At 46.9% G+C, this 14,059-nt stretch overlaps 1 protein-coding gene across 1 annotated transcript; it reads right to left on the bottom strand.

Moving 5' to 3' along the window:
• Window positions 1-1,404: 1,404 nt before the first annotated feature.
• Window positions 1,405-4,355, bottom strand: LOC132219393 (phosphofurin acidic cluster sorting protein 2-like). Its single transcript, XM_059671742.1, is given in 2 exon segments — window positions 1,405-2,856; window positions 3,450-4,355. Coding segments are annotated over 2 exon segments (2,343 nt in total). The 5' UTR covers window positions 4,341-4,355.
• Window positions 4,356-14,059: the final 9,704 nt, after the last annotated feature.

A 14,059-nucleotide genomic window follows, 5' to 3' on the forward strand; every position in this document is an offset into this window, starting at 1 on the left:
CTCCCATCCCGGCTCTGATCCAAAACCGACTCACGTTTTCTGCTGGAACAGAGGTTCGCCTTCCTCTTCACAATACGGGAAGATGCAGCCATAGGGAGAGGAAGCCGGGAGGATATCACATCGGCTGTCCTGTGGACACTCTGAGCCTGTGCAGCCTACTGTGACTGTATCGCTGCCGACTAGAGGGAAGCTCTATGGTACAGGCTTGGGGTTTGCTCTGTGCACTGGATAATGGTCAGTGCCTAGAGACTTGTCTGTACCTGGAAGATTCTGATATATTTGATGAATGAATGAGCCCAAACCAGCCCAATCACAGATAGTTGGGTGACCCTGGGCCCCACTGCTCAGCCCTGGGGTTTCTGCTCTGGCTTCAGCCAGGACAGGGACCCATAACAGAACCTCCAGTCTCTTTATGACATGAGAAAAGAGCTTAGACCTGGGTCCCGAAAGCATCACATATGAGTAAGAGAAAGGACCAATTAGCACAACCACAGCCCTGCTGCAGAACTATCCCCTATCTGGGCACCCAGAGACAGCTTTAGGGGAGCACTCTACAGTGTCCATACAAAAACCTTATGAGGTTGCTACTTGATTCATCTCATGTTCTTAGAAACAAACACTCAGAGGGATGCAGTGATCTGAGAGTTCACAGCCAGCAAGGGGCCAAATGACCACTGTGCTGTGGAGGGGCAGGTTGCTCACCTTGTAAATAGTTGGTACAGCTGTTGGGTGGCAGCAAATGTTCTGTGGTAACCTGAAGAGGTAGGGACGAAGGTGGGTCGCTGCTCAGCAAGGAGGGCACCGGTGTTTCCACCCCGTGTGCCTGTGTGATCTGCACCGTACAGCTCCTTTTTGTTATGTCGCCATGTGAGACCGGAGTTCATTGGGAACCATAAGTGGATGGTGCTGGGGCCACTTGGTTGGTTGGCAGCTGGTGTCCAAGGCTGGGCTGGCTGGCCTCCATGTTGTGCTCCGGATGCCCCAATGGGAGGCCAGCCCTTTGCCTCTGGCCGCCCAGCTCTGAGTCTGGGCACAAGCTGGTGCCCTCGCCCATGGTTAAGCTGAGCCCTGGTTTCCAGGAAGGGCAGGTCTCCAAGGCCACAACCCTTCTCACTGACAGTGCTGGGGATCTTGAGGCCAAAACACACCTTCCATGATTCTCCATCTCAACTATCATCTCCTGACCTCCCACCTGCCGGAGCTTTCTGGTTATTAAACAGAGCATTTGGGGGTCTGAGTGAGGCCAACTCCCTTAGGTTCCAGGCTGTGAGCGCATTCAAACTCAAAACAGTTTCTCTGTGTTTCCAGGGTCTGTGTCTATAGTAAACTGAACTGTTCACAGAAAGCAGCTGGGTCCTCCTGGGCTTGGCCCAGGCAGAATGAAGGGCAGGGGGAGGGGCAGGGCTAGAAGGTGGAATTGTTGTGTTCGAAGATGCAGACTGGGAAGTGCTTGACGTGGGAGGACCACTGGGCTGCCAGCTGGAAGAACGTCACGTCGTTCCACTCCACGCAGTCAATGAGGACCTGCTGCCTGTGCTCCTGGTTCTTGGCTGAGCAGACCAAGCGGCCGATGCCCTGGATGCACTGCCTGTTGGGCTCCAAGTCCGTGCCTTTGTCCTTCTGCGACAAAAACATCACCTTCTTTTCCTTCTCCTTGGTGATCACAGTCATGGCCATTGTGGGCGTGGCTGCAGCCTCGCCGCTGCTGGGCAGCCTGCTGACCTGGAGAGACCGGAAGGTGCACCGGAGTGTGTTTTTGGTGGCAGGCAGGTCTTCCTTCTCCCCGCTCCTCTTCCTGTTTGTGGGCTGGGCTGCCGTCCAGTAATCCACCTGCAGCTCCATCAGCTCAGCACCCACACTCTGGCCGGGGGAGGACAGGCCCCCACTCACTGACGACAAGGAAATTAGCTTGTGTGTGGCCTCCCTGGCGGTGGACAGAAGCACATTGGAGCATGAGGGGATGGCTTCAGCTGAGTCTCCTGACGTGGCTGGAATTGGCTCCACTCTTCCAACTTTTACTGCCCCCACAAAGGGAATGAACTTCTGCGAGGACAGCTCGTCCGGGCTCTTCGGCTTAGAGATGAGCATGGCCTCTGCGATGGGCAGCTGGAGGACACAGTTGGCCCCTGTGAGGTACTCTCTGATTTTCAACACAATGCTCTGCACAGCATCCTGGGCCTCCAGGTGGTAGAACAGTTCCCACCAGGCCAAGTCCCGTAAGAGTTTGTGGTAGCGGCAATCCACGGAGCCCAGGTACCTGGCCAAGGGGTGGGAACCCAGTGGGATGACCAGGAAGCACATGTAGTCCAGCCAGTCCGGGGCCTTGTGGGACAGCTGCTCCACAAAGACCCGCAGCACGGTGCTGAAGTAGTGCTGATCCCCCGCCACCGCGATCTTCACTGGCATGGTGGCCTCGGTATTGCAGTTGCGGTATCTTTGTATCCAGGAGATGATGGAGCTGAAGGCCTCCTGGACATCCACCATGGAGCCGGTGCACACGACGGGCCGCGTGTGCTGCTGCAGGACGTCCGACAGGGACTGCCCCTGCCTGTCGGAGGTGTTGATGAGGATGATGTTCTTGGGCAGATAATCGTTGGAGATGAGGCTGTGGTTCAGTTGGTCGAACACAGTCTTGCTGGGGACCTGCAGTTGGCTCTGTGGGACTGGGCAGCGCTCCTTGATCAGGCTGTTGGCCGACTCATTCAGGGACCTGCTCCAGCCCCGGCGGGCGGGCTGCTTCCCCTTGGAGCTGGTAGAAAGGATGACCAGAGACTCGGTCTTGGTGGTGCGCCTCTTAGTGATCATGTCCTGGGCAGAGGTCCCTGCCTCCGGGCTGTCCCCAGGCTGTGCCGGCTGCTCCCCAAGTTTGGGCATGCTGTGAGCCACCCAGTCGGAGCCACTGTCCCTTGAAAGGCTTTCACAGTATAATCTGGGCCGGTGGGTCCTGAGGACTCTGTCGTCCTCCTCCATATCTGGGCTGGACAGGCTTTCAGAATATGACATGAGCTCAGGCATGGGGGGGTGGGGGGGGGCGTTGAGAGACGGTCATCATCCTCCATGTCTGAGCCACTGTCCATGGGGCACACCACGCTCTGAAACAGAAAGGCCAGGTCCTTGTCCACATCGGGGACTTCCTCCTCAGACTCCTGCTCCGAGTCCAGGACCTCCAGCGTCATTTGGTACCTGTGCAGCCACTCTGCAACTCTCTGCTGGTACTTCTGTTGCTTGATGTTGGACCTCCTCCTTCCTATTGGTTTCTCCAGGTCCAAGTCATCCTCGTCCAGGTCATGCCTGTAGGCGGCATTGTAGCTGACCTCCAGCTCAGAGCAGACGATCTCAGACTGTCCCTCAGAGAAGTTATGCGTGGTCTCCACCTCGGTGCTGGCCGGCATGGCTTTGTCCAGGTGGTTGATGGTCTGGCTCGATTGGGAGAAGATCCAGCTCTTGACCACCTTGGTGGGTGGGGTGCTGTAGGCCATCGAGTCAGAGGCACTGCCACTGAACAGCTTGCTGCCTGGGCCCTGGGTCTTCCCGGGCATGTTGGCCGGCTGAGGAGGCTCCTTCTGGCTCCGGGCATTGTGTAAGCTCCTCGTCTCCGTCTGCCAGCTGCAGTGTGCCAGGCCTTCAAAGTACTGTCTGGTCTTGGGCTTGGTGTTGCTGAGGATGCTGCTATCGTCCTCCATGTCTGGGCCACTGTCGCTGGGATGCTGAAGGGTGTCATAGAGAAGGTCCAGGTCCTCCTCCACCTCAGGGACATGCTCCTTAGGGTCCTGATCTGACTCCAGGACCTCTTCTGACATGTGGGACCTGGGAAGCAGTGCCATGACTTTCTGCTTCTAGTTTTGTTGCCTGCATCGGTGCTGCTTCTTGGGCTGCCCCAGGTCCTGCTTGTGTGTGAGATTGTAGCTGGCGTCCAGCTCAGTGAAGCTTTCAGATGTCCCCTCCATGTGGCTATCCATGGACTTGGCCTTGGGGCTGGCCTGCATGCTGCCATCCTTGTCGTCGATGGGCTGACTGGAGAGGGAGGAGATCCAGATGTCAGCCACCGTGACGGAAGACCCCTGGATCCTGCTGCTGAGGCTCAGCACCTGGCCACCCACAGGTGGTCGCTGCATCACCTCCGCAATGTGGACGGCCCCTGTGGCCAGTGTCCTGTAGCCCAGGATGGTCCGGTTGTGATTGCACTTCCTCTGCTGCAGCATGATCTGCAGCTTGTTGCCTTTTCTCTTGAGGAAGTGGGGGTACTCCAGGGAGAAGGTCAGCGCCAGGTCAGCCTCCACTGGTCCGCTGCTGGGCAGCACAATCTCATGGGATTTCAAGATGCCCTTGGCGCCCTGCATCTGCACTGCTATCACCAAGGAGACAAGCTCCTTCTCCAGCCCCTTCAAGACCACCAGCTTCTTTAACGTGAAGCTGCACAATCTGGGCACACAGCCAGGTCTGGAGCAGTCCACCTCCCAGGTAGAGAAGAAAGTCACGGGCACTGGTGTGTTGAGCACAGTGGGCAGGCAGGCCAGGCCCGCAGGTGGCGAGGAAGCTGCAGCTGCTTCCAGCGTACAGGTACTTGCTGGTTTGTCCCCCTGTGGTGGGACAGAGGAGGGACATGATTGGTGGCAAGAGGTGGGGCACAGGTGATCGAAGGAGAGAGTAAATGACAAATAGTCACACGCTCATCTGTGACTCGCACAGGTAAGGCCTGCATCGTGGCCTTTCAAACTCAGAGACCGAAATTAACCACAAAGTTAGCCTGAAATTAAAACTTGTTACCTAAACACAGTTTATGGTGTGTAGTCATATTCGAGGCCAGTGTCTTCCCTGACAAAGGTCAATCTTTACCTTAACTGGGCCTATCTGTTGTCTTTGGGCATCTGTGATAACATACCTTTGGATTGTTAAAGGAATTTTCCTTTTTCTCGTCACCTACGAGCACAGGCACAGCTAAGCTGCTCATTGCTATTGAGTTCATTGCTCACTATCCTGTGTGCTCCTGTATGAGAGCAGTATACGTCTCTCATTTTACTTTTTATCTAATCCCAGAGATTTCCCTGCTTTGCTTTCTCCTGCCTCCCTAAGCAATGGATTTCATGTGACCCACATACATCTCCACTTTTGATTGTATGTGTAAAAGCAGGTGCAATCCTGCCATTCTTGGAGCACTACCTCAATACAGTGAGATTTTGTTTTCTGACCACTGTTGACAGTTGGGCTCCAATAAACTCACAAAAATTCTGCACAGGTTGAATGCTGCTTACATTGCTATTTACTTGGCTTACTGTGGCAGGATTCCAAAGGTCACACAGGACCGCCCTGCAGACCCAGACCCGGTGCTGGGATCCAGCAAAGGGCCCGTTGGGCCTCCAGTTCCCTGCCTGTCAGGTGCATTTGGCTAAGTTGTCTCTTGAATCCAGAACCTTCCTTTGCTTTTGATAGTGGGTTCGACTTTAGTTCAGCTGCATTTTTAAATCCACAAGGTGGAACTAAGGTTAAGTGTTGACAGAATCAAGGCTAAGGAGAGACCAGAGGAAACATGGGTGGCTGGTTTTTGACTCTGGGTTTTCATTTGGATTTGCTTTCTGAGAGTCTGAGCAAAAAACCTTCACTGTGTAAGTGAGAGCTGAACTTACTCAGCTCCGAAGGCACACATCCTCCTTCTGACCTGAATCTTGCCTGTTCTTAAGCAACTAAGAATCTTTGTGGAGGTGTCAGAGGTCATTCCTCACGCCAAGCAGGAGCCCCATAGGGAAATTCCAACTCAACTGTAATTCACCTGACTGGCTCCACCGGGGAGAGCCCATAAGGTTAGGTCCACCAGCGTTCCCAGCCCTTCCTGAGGTTTTTATTTTTATTTATTTATTTATCCTCACTCGAGTATATTTTCCCCATGGGTTTAGAGAGAGAGGAAGGGAGGGGGAGATACAGAGAGAGAGAATGAGAGAGACATCGATTGGTTGCCTCCCCCAGGCGCTCCAGTAAGGGCCAGGGATCAAGCTGCAACTGAGGTACATGCCCTTCACCTTGAATCAAACCCAGGACCTCTCAGGGCCTGCATTCTACTCATGGAGCCAAGCTGGCTAGAGGCCTTCAGGTCGCCTTAGATAACTGGGAGAGAAGCCGAGGCACATAAGAGGGGTGTGAGCATAATGGAGCTCAACCCAGAGCAGCACACTTCGACCCACTCCATAACATCCCTGGAAAACTTGCTCAGATTCTGCAAATATAAAATAACAACAATAACAATAAAAACAAACACACCTGTAATTAACATGGGAAGTTGTGCCCCCAGGGCTAGGACCTCCCAGACTCCAGCCCTCATTAGCCCCTGATAGGAAGCCTTTTCTTGCAAGTGCTTTACAGAAATGGGCAGATTTAAGTTGAAAATATCAACTGAAAAATGGCCAAAATAAATAAATTTTTTGCAGGAAAAAAAAGAAAACTAGAAGTACGCTGGCCCCAAAATGAAAATGACTGAATAGGAAGCATATCTTCACATGGAAATTAGAAGCTTCTAAGGAGAAGCACGGAAATTCTTTTAAAAAATAAATTAATGAGAAATTTTAGAGACTATCTCTGACCTCTCCTGAAGCGAATAAATGCTAACAACCCATTCTCCCCCTTCTATAGCACATCCACTACATCTTTTGCTCTCTGAGCTTCCTTGTCCAGACGTGTTCTTTCCCTTCTCTTTTCCTTCCCCTTCTGTCTCCTCCACTACCCCTCCCTACTGACTTAAGGGAAATGAGAATAGGAGTTCTACCAGCTCCCTTTGGAGAAAAGCTGCTCTCAGCCAGAGAGGAACCAGCAATCATCCTCCATTTTCTCTATGGCCCTGATTGGCTCCCAGAGAAATGTCACTGATAGAATGTGTAATCCTGGCTATTCTAACCTATCGCAATTAATATACTCGTGGTTTCTGGGAGCAAAAGCAAGAGAATTACTAAATAAGGTTGTAAGAAAACTCCTATAGAGAAGTCTGCCCACTTTAGGGATTATAGGAAACTGAAATAGGATTTAGAAAAAGTAAACAAACATAAGAAGCATAGGGTTGCTCCAAGGGTGTTTCCCCTTCTCACTGTTAGTTTGGGAGAACTTGAAATTATCATAAAAAGGGAAGCTACTAAGACTCCTGTAGATACTGGCGCTACCTTATTGTTCTTAACCGCACCCACTAATTGCTTTCTCCATCTGACTAAACCTTCTGTACAAAAATGTCTGCTTTTTAATCAAAACCTGTTTCCTTTCAACTAGGGGTTGTTATGGATATATATATATATATATATATATATATATATATATATATATATATATCGTTTGCTAATCAAATCTTTCCCAATTCACCTGATAGGTGAGGGTTTTTTTTTTCTTTTATATGAAATCAGTGATGCCTACATATCTTTTCCCAGAATAGTTATACATTTAGAATAAATGAACCAGGTACTGAACCAAAATGGAAAGTAATGATTTTAAAGGAACCTTCCATGAGGAAACTACCTTGAGACTGACCAAAGGTTTGGTAATCACCTTTTCTTTATTAGTATCTTCCACGAGAGCCTGAGAGATGGCTTAACAGGGTACCCACCCTACTCAGAATGTCTCCGGACATCTCAGAGACATGCACACATGTCTCTAACACTGGGCTTGCTCATATGTCTCTCTATAGATGCGGAACCAGCCCACAGTGACTTGAGAGTCCTCTTATGGAGTACATATTCACCAAGTGGGAGAAACTTGATCCTGAGAAACTCAAGAAAGAAGCCAATCTTTTGTTACACCACCTACCTGGTCCCAGTATAGAGTGGGTAATAGAGAGGATTGGCACCATTAGTTTTAAGACTATCATGCAGCTAGAACCTGTATTTCATTCCCAAGGGAGATGGACAGAGGTTTCATATACCTGAAAGCCTTTATACCTCTCAGAGGTGTGTGCTTTCTGGGAGCTAGAAAAATGTTCCCAAATTGAAAGAAACATTCCAAAAATGGACAAATGAATTTGTCAGTCCCTTGCCAACATTTGGGTGGCAACCCAGTCCCTGGGGTATTGAAAATGACTATCCTTGTTTTATGAATGAAGTTTTCAAGGGGCCAGAGGTTTGGCTGCAGAAGCAATTCAAAGCCCACAAAATTCTTTTACCTTCCCCAAAGCACCCCCCTAATTCATTTCAGAAACTTATAGATAACTAGAGGCCCAGTGTAGGACATTCATGCACTGGGGGTGGGGGTGGAGTCCCTTAGACAGGCCTGCGCCCTTTAGCAGTCTGGGAGGCCTCAGGGGCTATCCAACTCAAGGCTTAGGCCCGCTCCTCACCTCCCCCCAGGCCCCCACCCCCAGTGCACTGACCAAAAGGGGGCAGCTCCGGTGTTGAGTGTCTACCCCCTCGTGGTCAGTGTGCATCATAGTGACTGTTCTGCCGTTAGGTCGATTTGCATATTACCCTTTTATTATATAGGATTTGCTTCATGCAACCAAAGTCCCAGAACCTTTGCAGTGATAATACCTGAGTTCATTTTTTAAAATAAAACTACAATTCTCTGGAAGGTATGTCTTATCTCAAAAGAAAAAAAAAAAAAAATCCCTCCCCAACTACACAAATCACTTTAGCTTATTTCAACTATTTCTTTCTAACTAGGTAAATTTTAATGAAAGTTATTGAATAACTAGATATTTTGAAATAACATGAAATACTGAAACATTTATTGCAAGGCAAGTTAACCTGCTTTGGGGTTTTTTAATACAGAAGGTTTATAAAATGGATTTGCAGCTGTTGATATAATGACTTGTGTTTGGTTGAAGATGTGTTTATTGGAAGTGAGATTGTGAATAAAATACGTTCATTAACGTCAATCTAAGGCATGCTGGTTGTTCCCTTTTGTGCTTATCATTGGGGAAATTAAGGCTCCTAAGAGTTAAAAGTTCCAGGTAAGTTGGAGAAATTACATAGTTGTGATAATGAAAGGCTTGAGGTAGGGAGAGTCATATTTGAAGGAAAAGGACAAATGTAAGTTTCTGTAAGGAGAGTTATTTCTGAATGGGTAAGAAGGTTTGTGAAAGTTGAGAAAAGGTTTGTAAAAGGGGGTACAGGCTATAAAATTTGGTGAAAGTTTTAACTTTATAAAAAAAATTCTTGCATTTTCTCTGTAAAAATTAGTAATTCAAATTATGTGTATGGTGTGTATGTGATGTGTTCATCTATGTGTATATATGGTGAATTTTCAGCCTCCAGATGGCATTACTAGTATATAGTCTTTTATTGGCCTTAAAAGATTAAATACTTATGTAAATTAAGGAGAATTCTGTAGTCTGGACAAAATATTTAATATTAAAACTGTTTCTAAGTGTGATTAATGTCTTTTAGAGTTATTACCATAAGTCTGTGTTTGCTTTACTTTGATTTACAAAAAGTCCAGGCTGTAAGCTTTTGTGTATGTATATTTGCAACCTTCACATAGTTTCCAGTTTAAGAGACTTTTTAAACCAGCGGTTCTCAACCTGTGGGTCGCGACCCCTTTGGCGGTTGAATGACCCTTCCACAGGGGTCGCCTAAGACCATCCTGCATATCAGATATTTACATTACGATTCATAACAGTAGCAATATTACAGTTATAAAGTAGCAACGAAAATAATTTTATGGTTGGGTCACAACATGAGGAACTGTATTTAAAGGGCCAGAAGGTTGAGAACCACTGTAATTTAGACAAAAGAATGACTTTGAGTTAATTCCAATGGGCCCTGGAAGACTTTAAGGATTTGTTCTGTATCCTTATTGAAGGAATGTTCTTAAACTAAATTAGGCCTATTTTATATGCTTGAAATTACATGGGAAGCTTCGCTAAATAAAAAAAAAAAAAAATGACTAATCTATTTGTGGACATATGCTTTTATTAAAATGGATGTTCTAAAGATTTCAACCTGCTGTATGAGGGACCCACCAAGATTCAAAGAAAAGTTCAAATAGGAAGCTCTCAGGTGTAACAGTTCACTTGTCAGCAACACCAGTCCAGCCAAGAGGGATGGTTCCCTGTGAGGGCGTCTGGCAGTGAGACTCCAGATATTTGTGGCGCAAACATTGGAAGTTTATGAATTATTTCTAATGCTCAATACAAGAAGCCATGGACAATGTTTTAAAATCTTACATATTATTTGTTCCTCTATATTGAAATTATGTATTGAATCTAAATATACATGTACTTACATATATTTTATATTATGCTCTCTCATTTTACAGTAATTATTCTTTTCCAAAAATTATACTCTTAAAATGTTATAGCTTACTAAACAAGCAAAGTTTTTTTTATCAATTGCATTATAATCAAATCTATAACCATGCCACTTTGTTTTGTCATTCATAGAAAGTTATTGTTTTACTCTACTGCATTTTCAAATATGTTACATCTTTAGAAAAATCCATGAAAATAACTCTGACTTACTCTAAATTAAGGTTTCTAAGCAGGTCACATCTTTGAACTGAATGAAGAAGTATAGAACTCCAAGGAATAACTGAATTTATGAAAATACTGGCAAATAATCAGGATAAACAAAAAAATGGGTATGGGACTAAATGAAGTGAAGATGATTATTGTTGTTATGACTCTGTCTAAAATACTGCTGACTTTTAAAATTTTTGTTTTCAAAATATAAGGAAAACTAGAAGCAGACATCCCACATTACTATCCATGACTCACTAAGGTTATCGGGACTGATAAATTAGTGACATTCATTTCACAGTACTCCCGAGAGACAAAGACGTCAAAGACCAAAACCTACAACCAGGACATTTTTGTTTATTGAAACACATTCATTAAAGACTCTCTCCAACGTGTTAAAAAGGACCGTACCTTATCAGAGGCCTAACCACAGATGGACATCTGTCTCTGACACTGGCCTCCATCCACCATGGACATTGAAGACTTTTCAAGGACCAGAAACCACTGGCCATGGGGGCTTACAGCTTTCACAAGACGTCAGCAAGGCCTGGATGCTGACAAATTACTGCTGCTCAAACCTTGTTCCTACATCACTTCATTGTTATGATTAAATGTACATCAGATGATTTTATATAGTTATTACCCTCCTTATGGTTTTCTAATGGAAACAATAACTATCTCCCCAGACCCCTTCCTTATTAAATATGAAAAGTTGAATTTGGATACCTGCTACTTTTTCCTACCTACTAGACAATTACATTCTGATGATCAATTATGATAACGAAAGAGGAGAGAGTCTTAATTCATCTAGCCAAACATAGCATAAGTACAAGGGACAGTGGATGAAGAAGGAAAACATATAATTAGCTTAATAAACAATTATGATAACACCTGGAAAGTGATTTTTGGATGGTTGGGATGGTTATTCCCCTCAGTCTAGCACTAGACATGTTTTATTCCTAAACTGTGGTACTGCTTTAATGCTGTTGCTTTTGTTCCTGGTATGTAAATGTTATACTAGATGCAAAATACCAAAACTAAGACAAGCAGCAAGAGGACTCTGCACATGGTAGCTCAAAATTTAAAATTGATATAGAATATTTTTTAACAAGAACATATAGGATCTCATGGTCTCCCATTCACCTGCCTTTCTATTTTGAATAATAATAAAAATTCCACCTTGAATGCCATTTAAGGTTATAGTCTTGCATCATCCCCAATGGTCCATTGTTCAGCAAGACAAAACACTAACATGGATCATCAATGCATAATTTGTATTAATTTATGAACAAAAGGAATATGTATGGACGAAAAAAGGGGCCCCACGTTAACCTGACTAGCTCAGGGAAGTCCTGCGTGGAGGCCTTGCAAACTCAGAGACTTTAAGTAACTACAAAGGATGGTCTGAAATAAAACACTAACTGAAAGGAGCTCATGGTGGGTAGTCATGTCCTAGTCTGGCATCTTCCCTGACAAAGGTCAATCTTACCTTAACTGAGCCTGTGTACGGCCCTTTTGCATCTATGATAACATAGCTTTGGATTATCAAAGGAATTTTTCTTAGTTTGGATACCTCATGCACAGGCACCCTTCTGTGCTCTGGGGGAGATCAGAGATCCCTTTGTTGTTATTGAGTTCATTGTTGACTTGAAACTATCCTACATCCACCATTACAAAAGAAGTATGTGCCTATCATTTTACCATTTAGCCAATCACAGAAGTTCCCCACTTTGCTTTCTCCATGGATTTCATGTAACCCACATAAGTCTGCACTTTGCTTGTAACTTATAAAATAAGATGAAAAATTATCATTCTCTGAGCATTCTCTCAACCCATTGATATTTTCCCGCCCGCAATTATTGACACTTTGGTTCAAAACAACACACACAATACTTTTTCACAGCTTTGAAAGTTTTCCACATTGACAAGAGAAAAGGTTCTTGGCAGGAAGAGTAGAATTGCAGGTGAGGAATAGGAAACACATTAATATCTTAGGTCATTTTCTTAGCAGAGGACAGACAGCACATGCTTGTATTAACAGTGTCACCCGTGCGATTTCTGACAGAACATCCCAATGTAAGATGAGGCACAGAGGCTTTTCCTGGGGTGGAGGGTCTGGACATTAGGACATGTGGTATGTTCAGGGTGGCACCGTTGTCATGGCAACAGAAGGTTATAAAATCCAGGTCCCACAGCAGTGAAGAGATGGATCGCCAGCCCTGATAACAGGTCCCCCTCTTGGTATGTTGTGCAGCCCAGGGAGAACCTAGCTCCTGACCTGGAGGAGATGGGGACACAGATTCCTTTGAAAACTGAACATTAGGAGGGATCTCAGGGGAGTAGCAGGGAGCCTTCTGGAACTCAGGTCCCGTTGACTCCCTGGGGTTCTGGAGTTTGGGTCAACTGGGCCCCTACACTCACCCTGAGGTCATGCTGCATACTTGTGGATGTATCAGGTATCTGTGCCTCTTGCAGGGGCATGGAGTTGAGGACCCCATCTGTCGGCTCCGGTCCAGTCTCCTGTGCGGAGCTCTGTAAAGACGGTTCCCAGTCACCAGGGGGAAAGCCTCAGAGCCCTGTTTTTGTAGGTTCTCTGAGCCTGTGACCCTCCACTCCAGACACACACATAGTGTGATCTGCTGAGACCTCCACTGGAGGAAAAGGCGGGACAGCCTGAGGGCTAGGATTCCCATTGGCACAGATAAGGGACCCCTCTGGAAGCCCATCTCCACCTGCCTGCCCTGCCCTGGGGTGTGACCACAGCAGGACCTCTACGTTATCCACTGCCCTGAAAACTGTTCCTCCCCCTCGCTTCTCCCTTCAGATTCCTCTTCCCACCACATGAAGGGAAGGGATGTGCGCTGCACAGGGATGGCCCACAGAGGAGACTGGCCTGGCCTGAAAGGGTCTGACCCAGGCCACCTTCTCTTACCTGAGGGGATCTTCTTGAAAACGGCCAGAGATGTCGGGCACGAGAGTTGAACCGTCTACAGAGTCTGGAACAACTCTCCCTGCAGGGTCTCCGGGAACCAGAGCCCCGATAACTGGGAACACAACAAGAGAACATGTTGAACTGTCAACTGTCTCTTGCCAAGTGAGTGGCAGTTGGGCAGTTGCTAGAAAGTGGGTGCCTGGTTACGGGGGTTCCAAGTTCTACTAGGAAGTGACCTCACTTCCTGGGATTGCCTCCCTTACTCCCCTCACCTAATAACATCTACAGACAGTGCTCTGGGATGCTGACTGCTCACCCACCTTCTCCATGGAACACCCACAGTGTACACAGTGACACCAACACACCCTCTCCACAAGGTCTAGCTGCAGCCAGGGTACTAGGTTTGAGGAGACAGGCCTGGGCTCAGACTCAACCTCTCATTCTTACCTCTTCCTGATCCTGGATAAGTCAGTGTGCCTGTTAGAGCCTGTCTCCTCTGTGCCTGCACAATGGATTACTGCAGCATGTGCTTCTTAGCGATGTTCAGGCTCATGAGGGGGAGTAGCAATAAAGTAGGAGGAGGACTGTCACAGGCAAATGTGCCTCCAACCTCCTGTTCTTCCTATTGTCAGCTCCTCGGTGTCTGCTTTACTTCTAATTCCACCCAGAGTCATTTGATCTAGTGTGTGTGTGTGTGTGTGAGTGTG

This window comes from Myotis daubentonii, chromosome 16, assembly GCF_963259705.1.
Source record: "Myotis daubentonii chromosome 16, mMyoDau2.1, whole genome shotgun sequence".
Classification (NCBI taxonomy): domain Eukaryota; kingdom Metazoa; phylum Chordata; class Mammalia; order Chiroptera; family Vespertilionidae; genus Myotis; species Myotis daubentonii.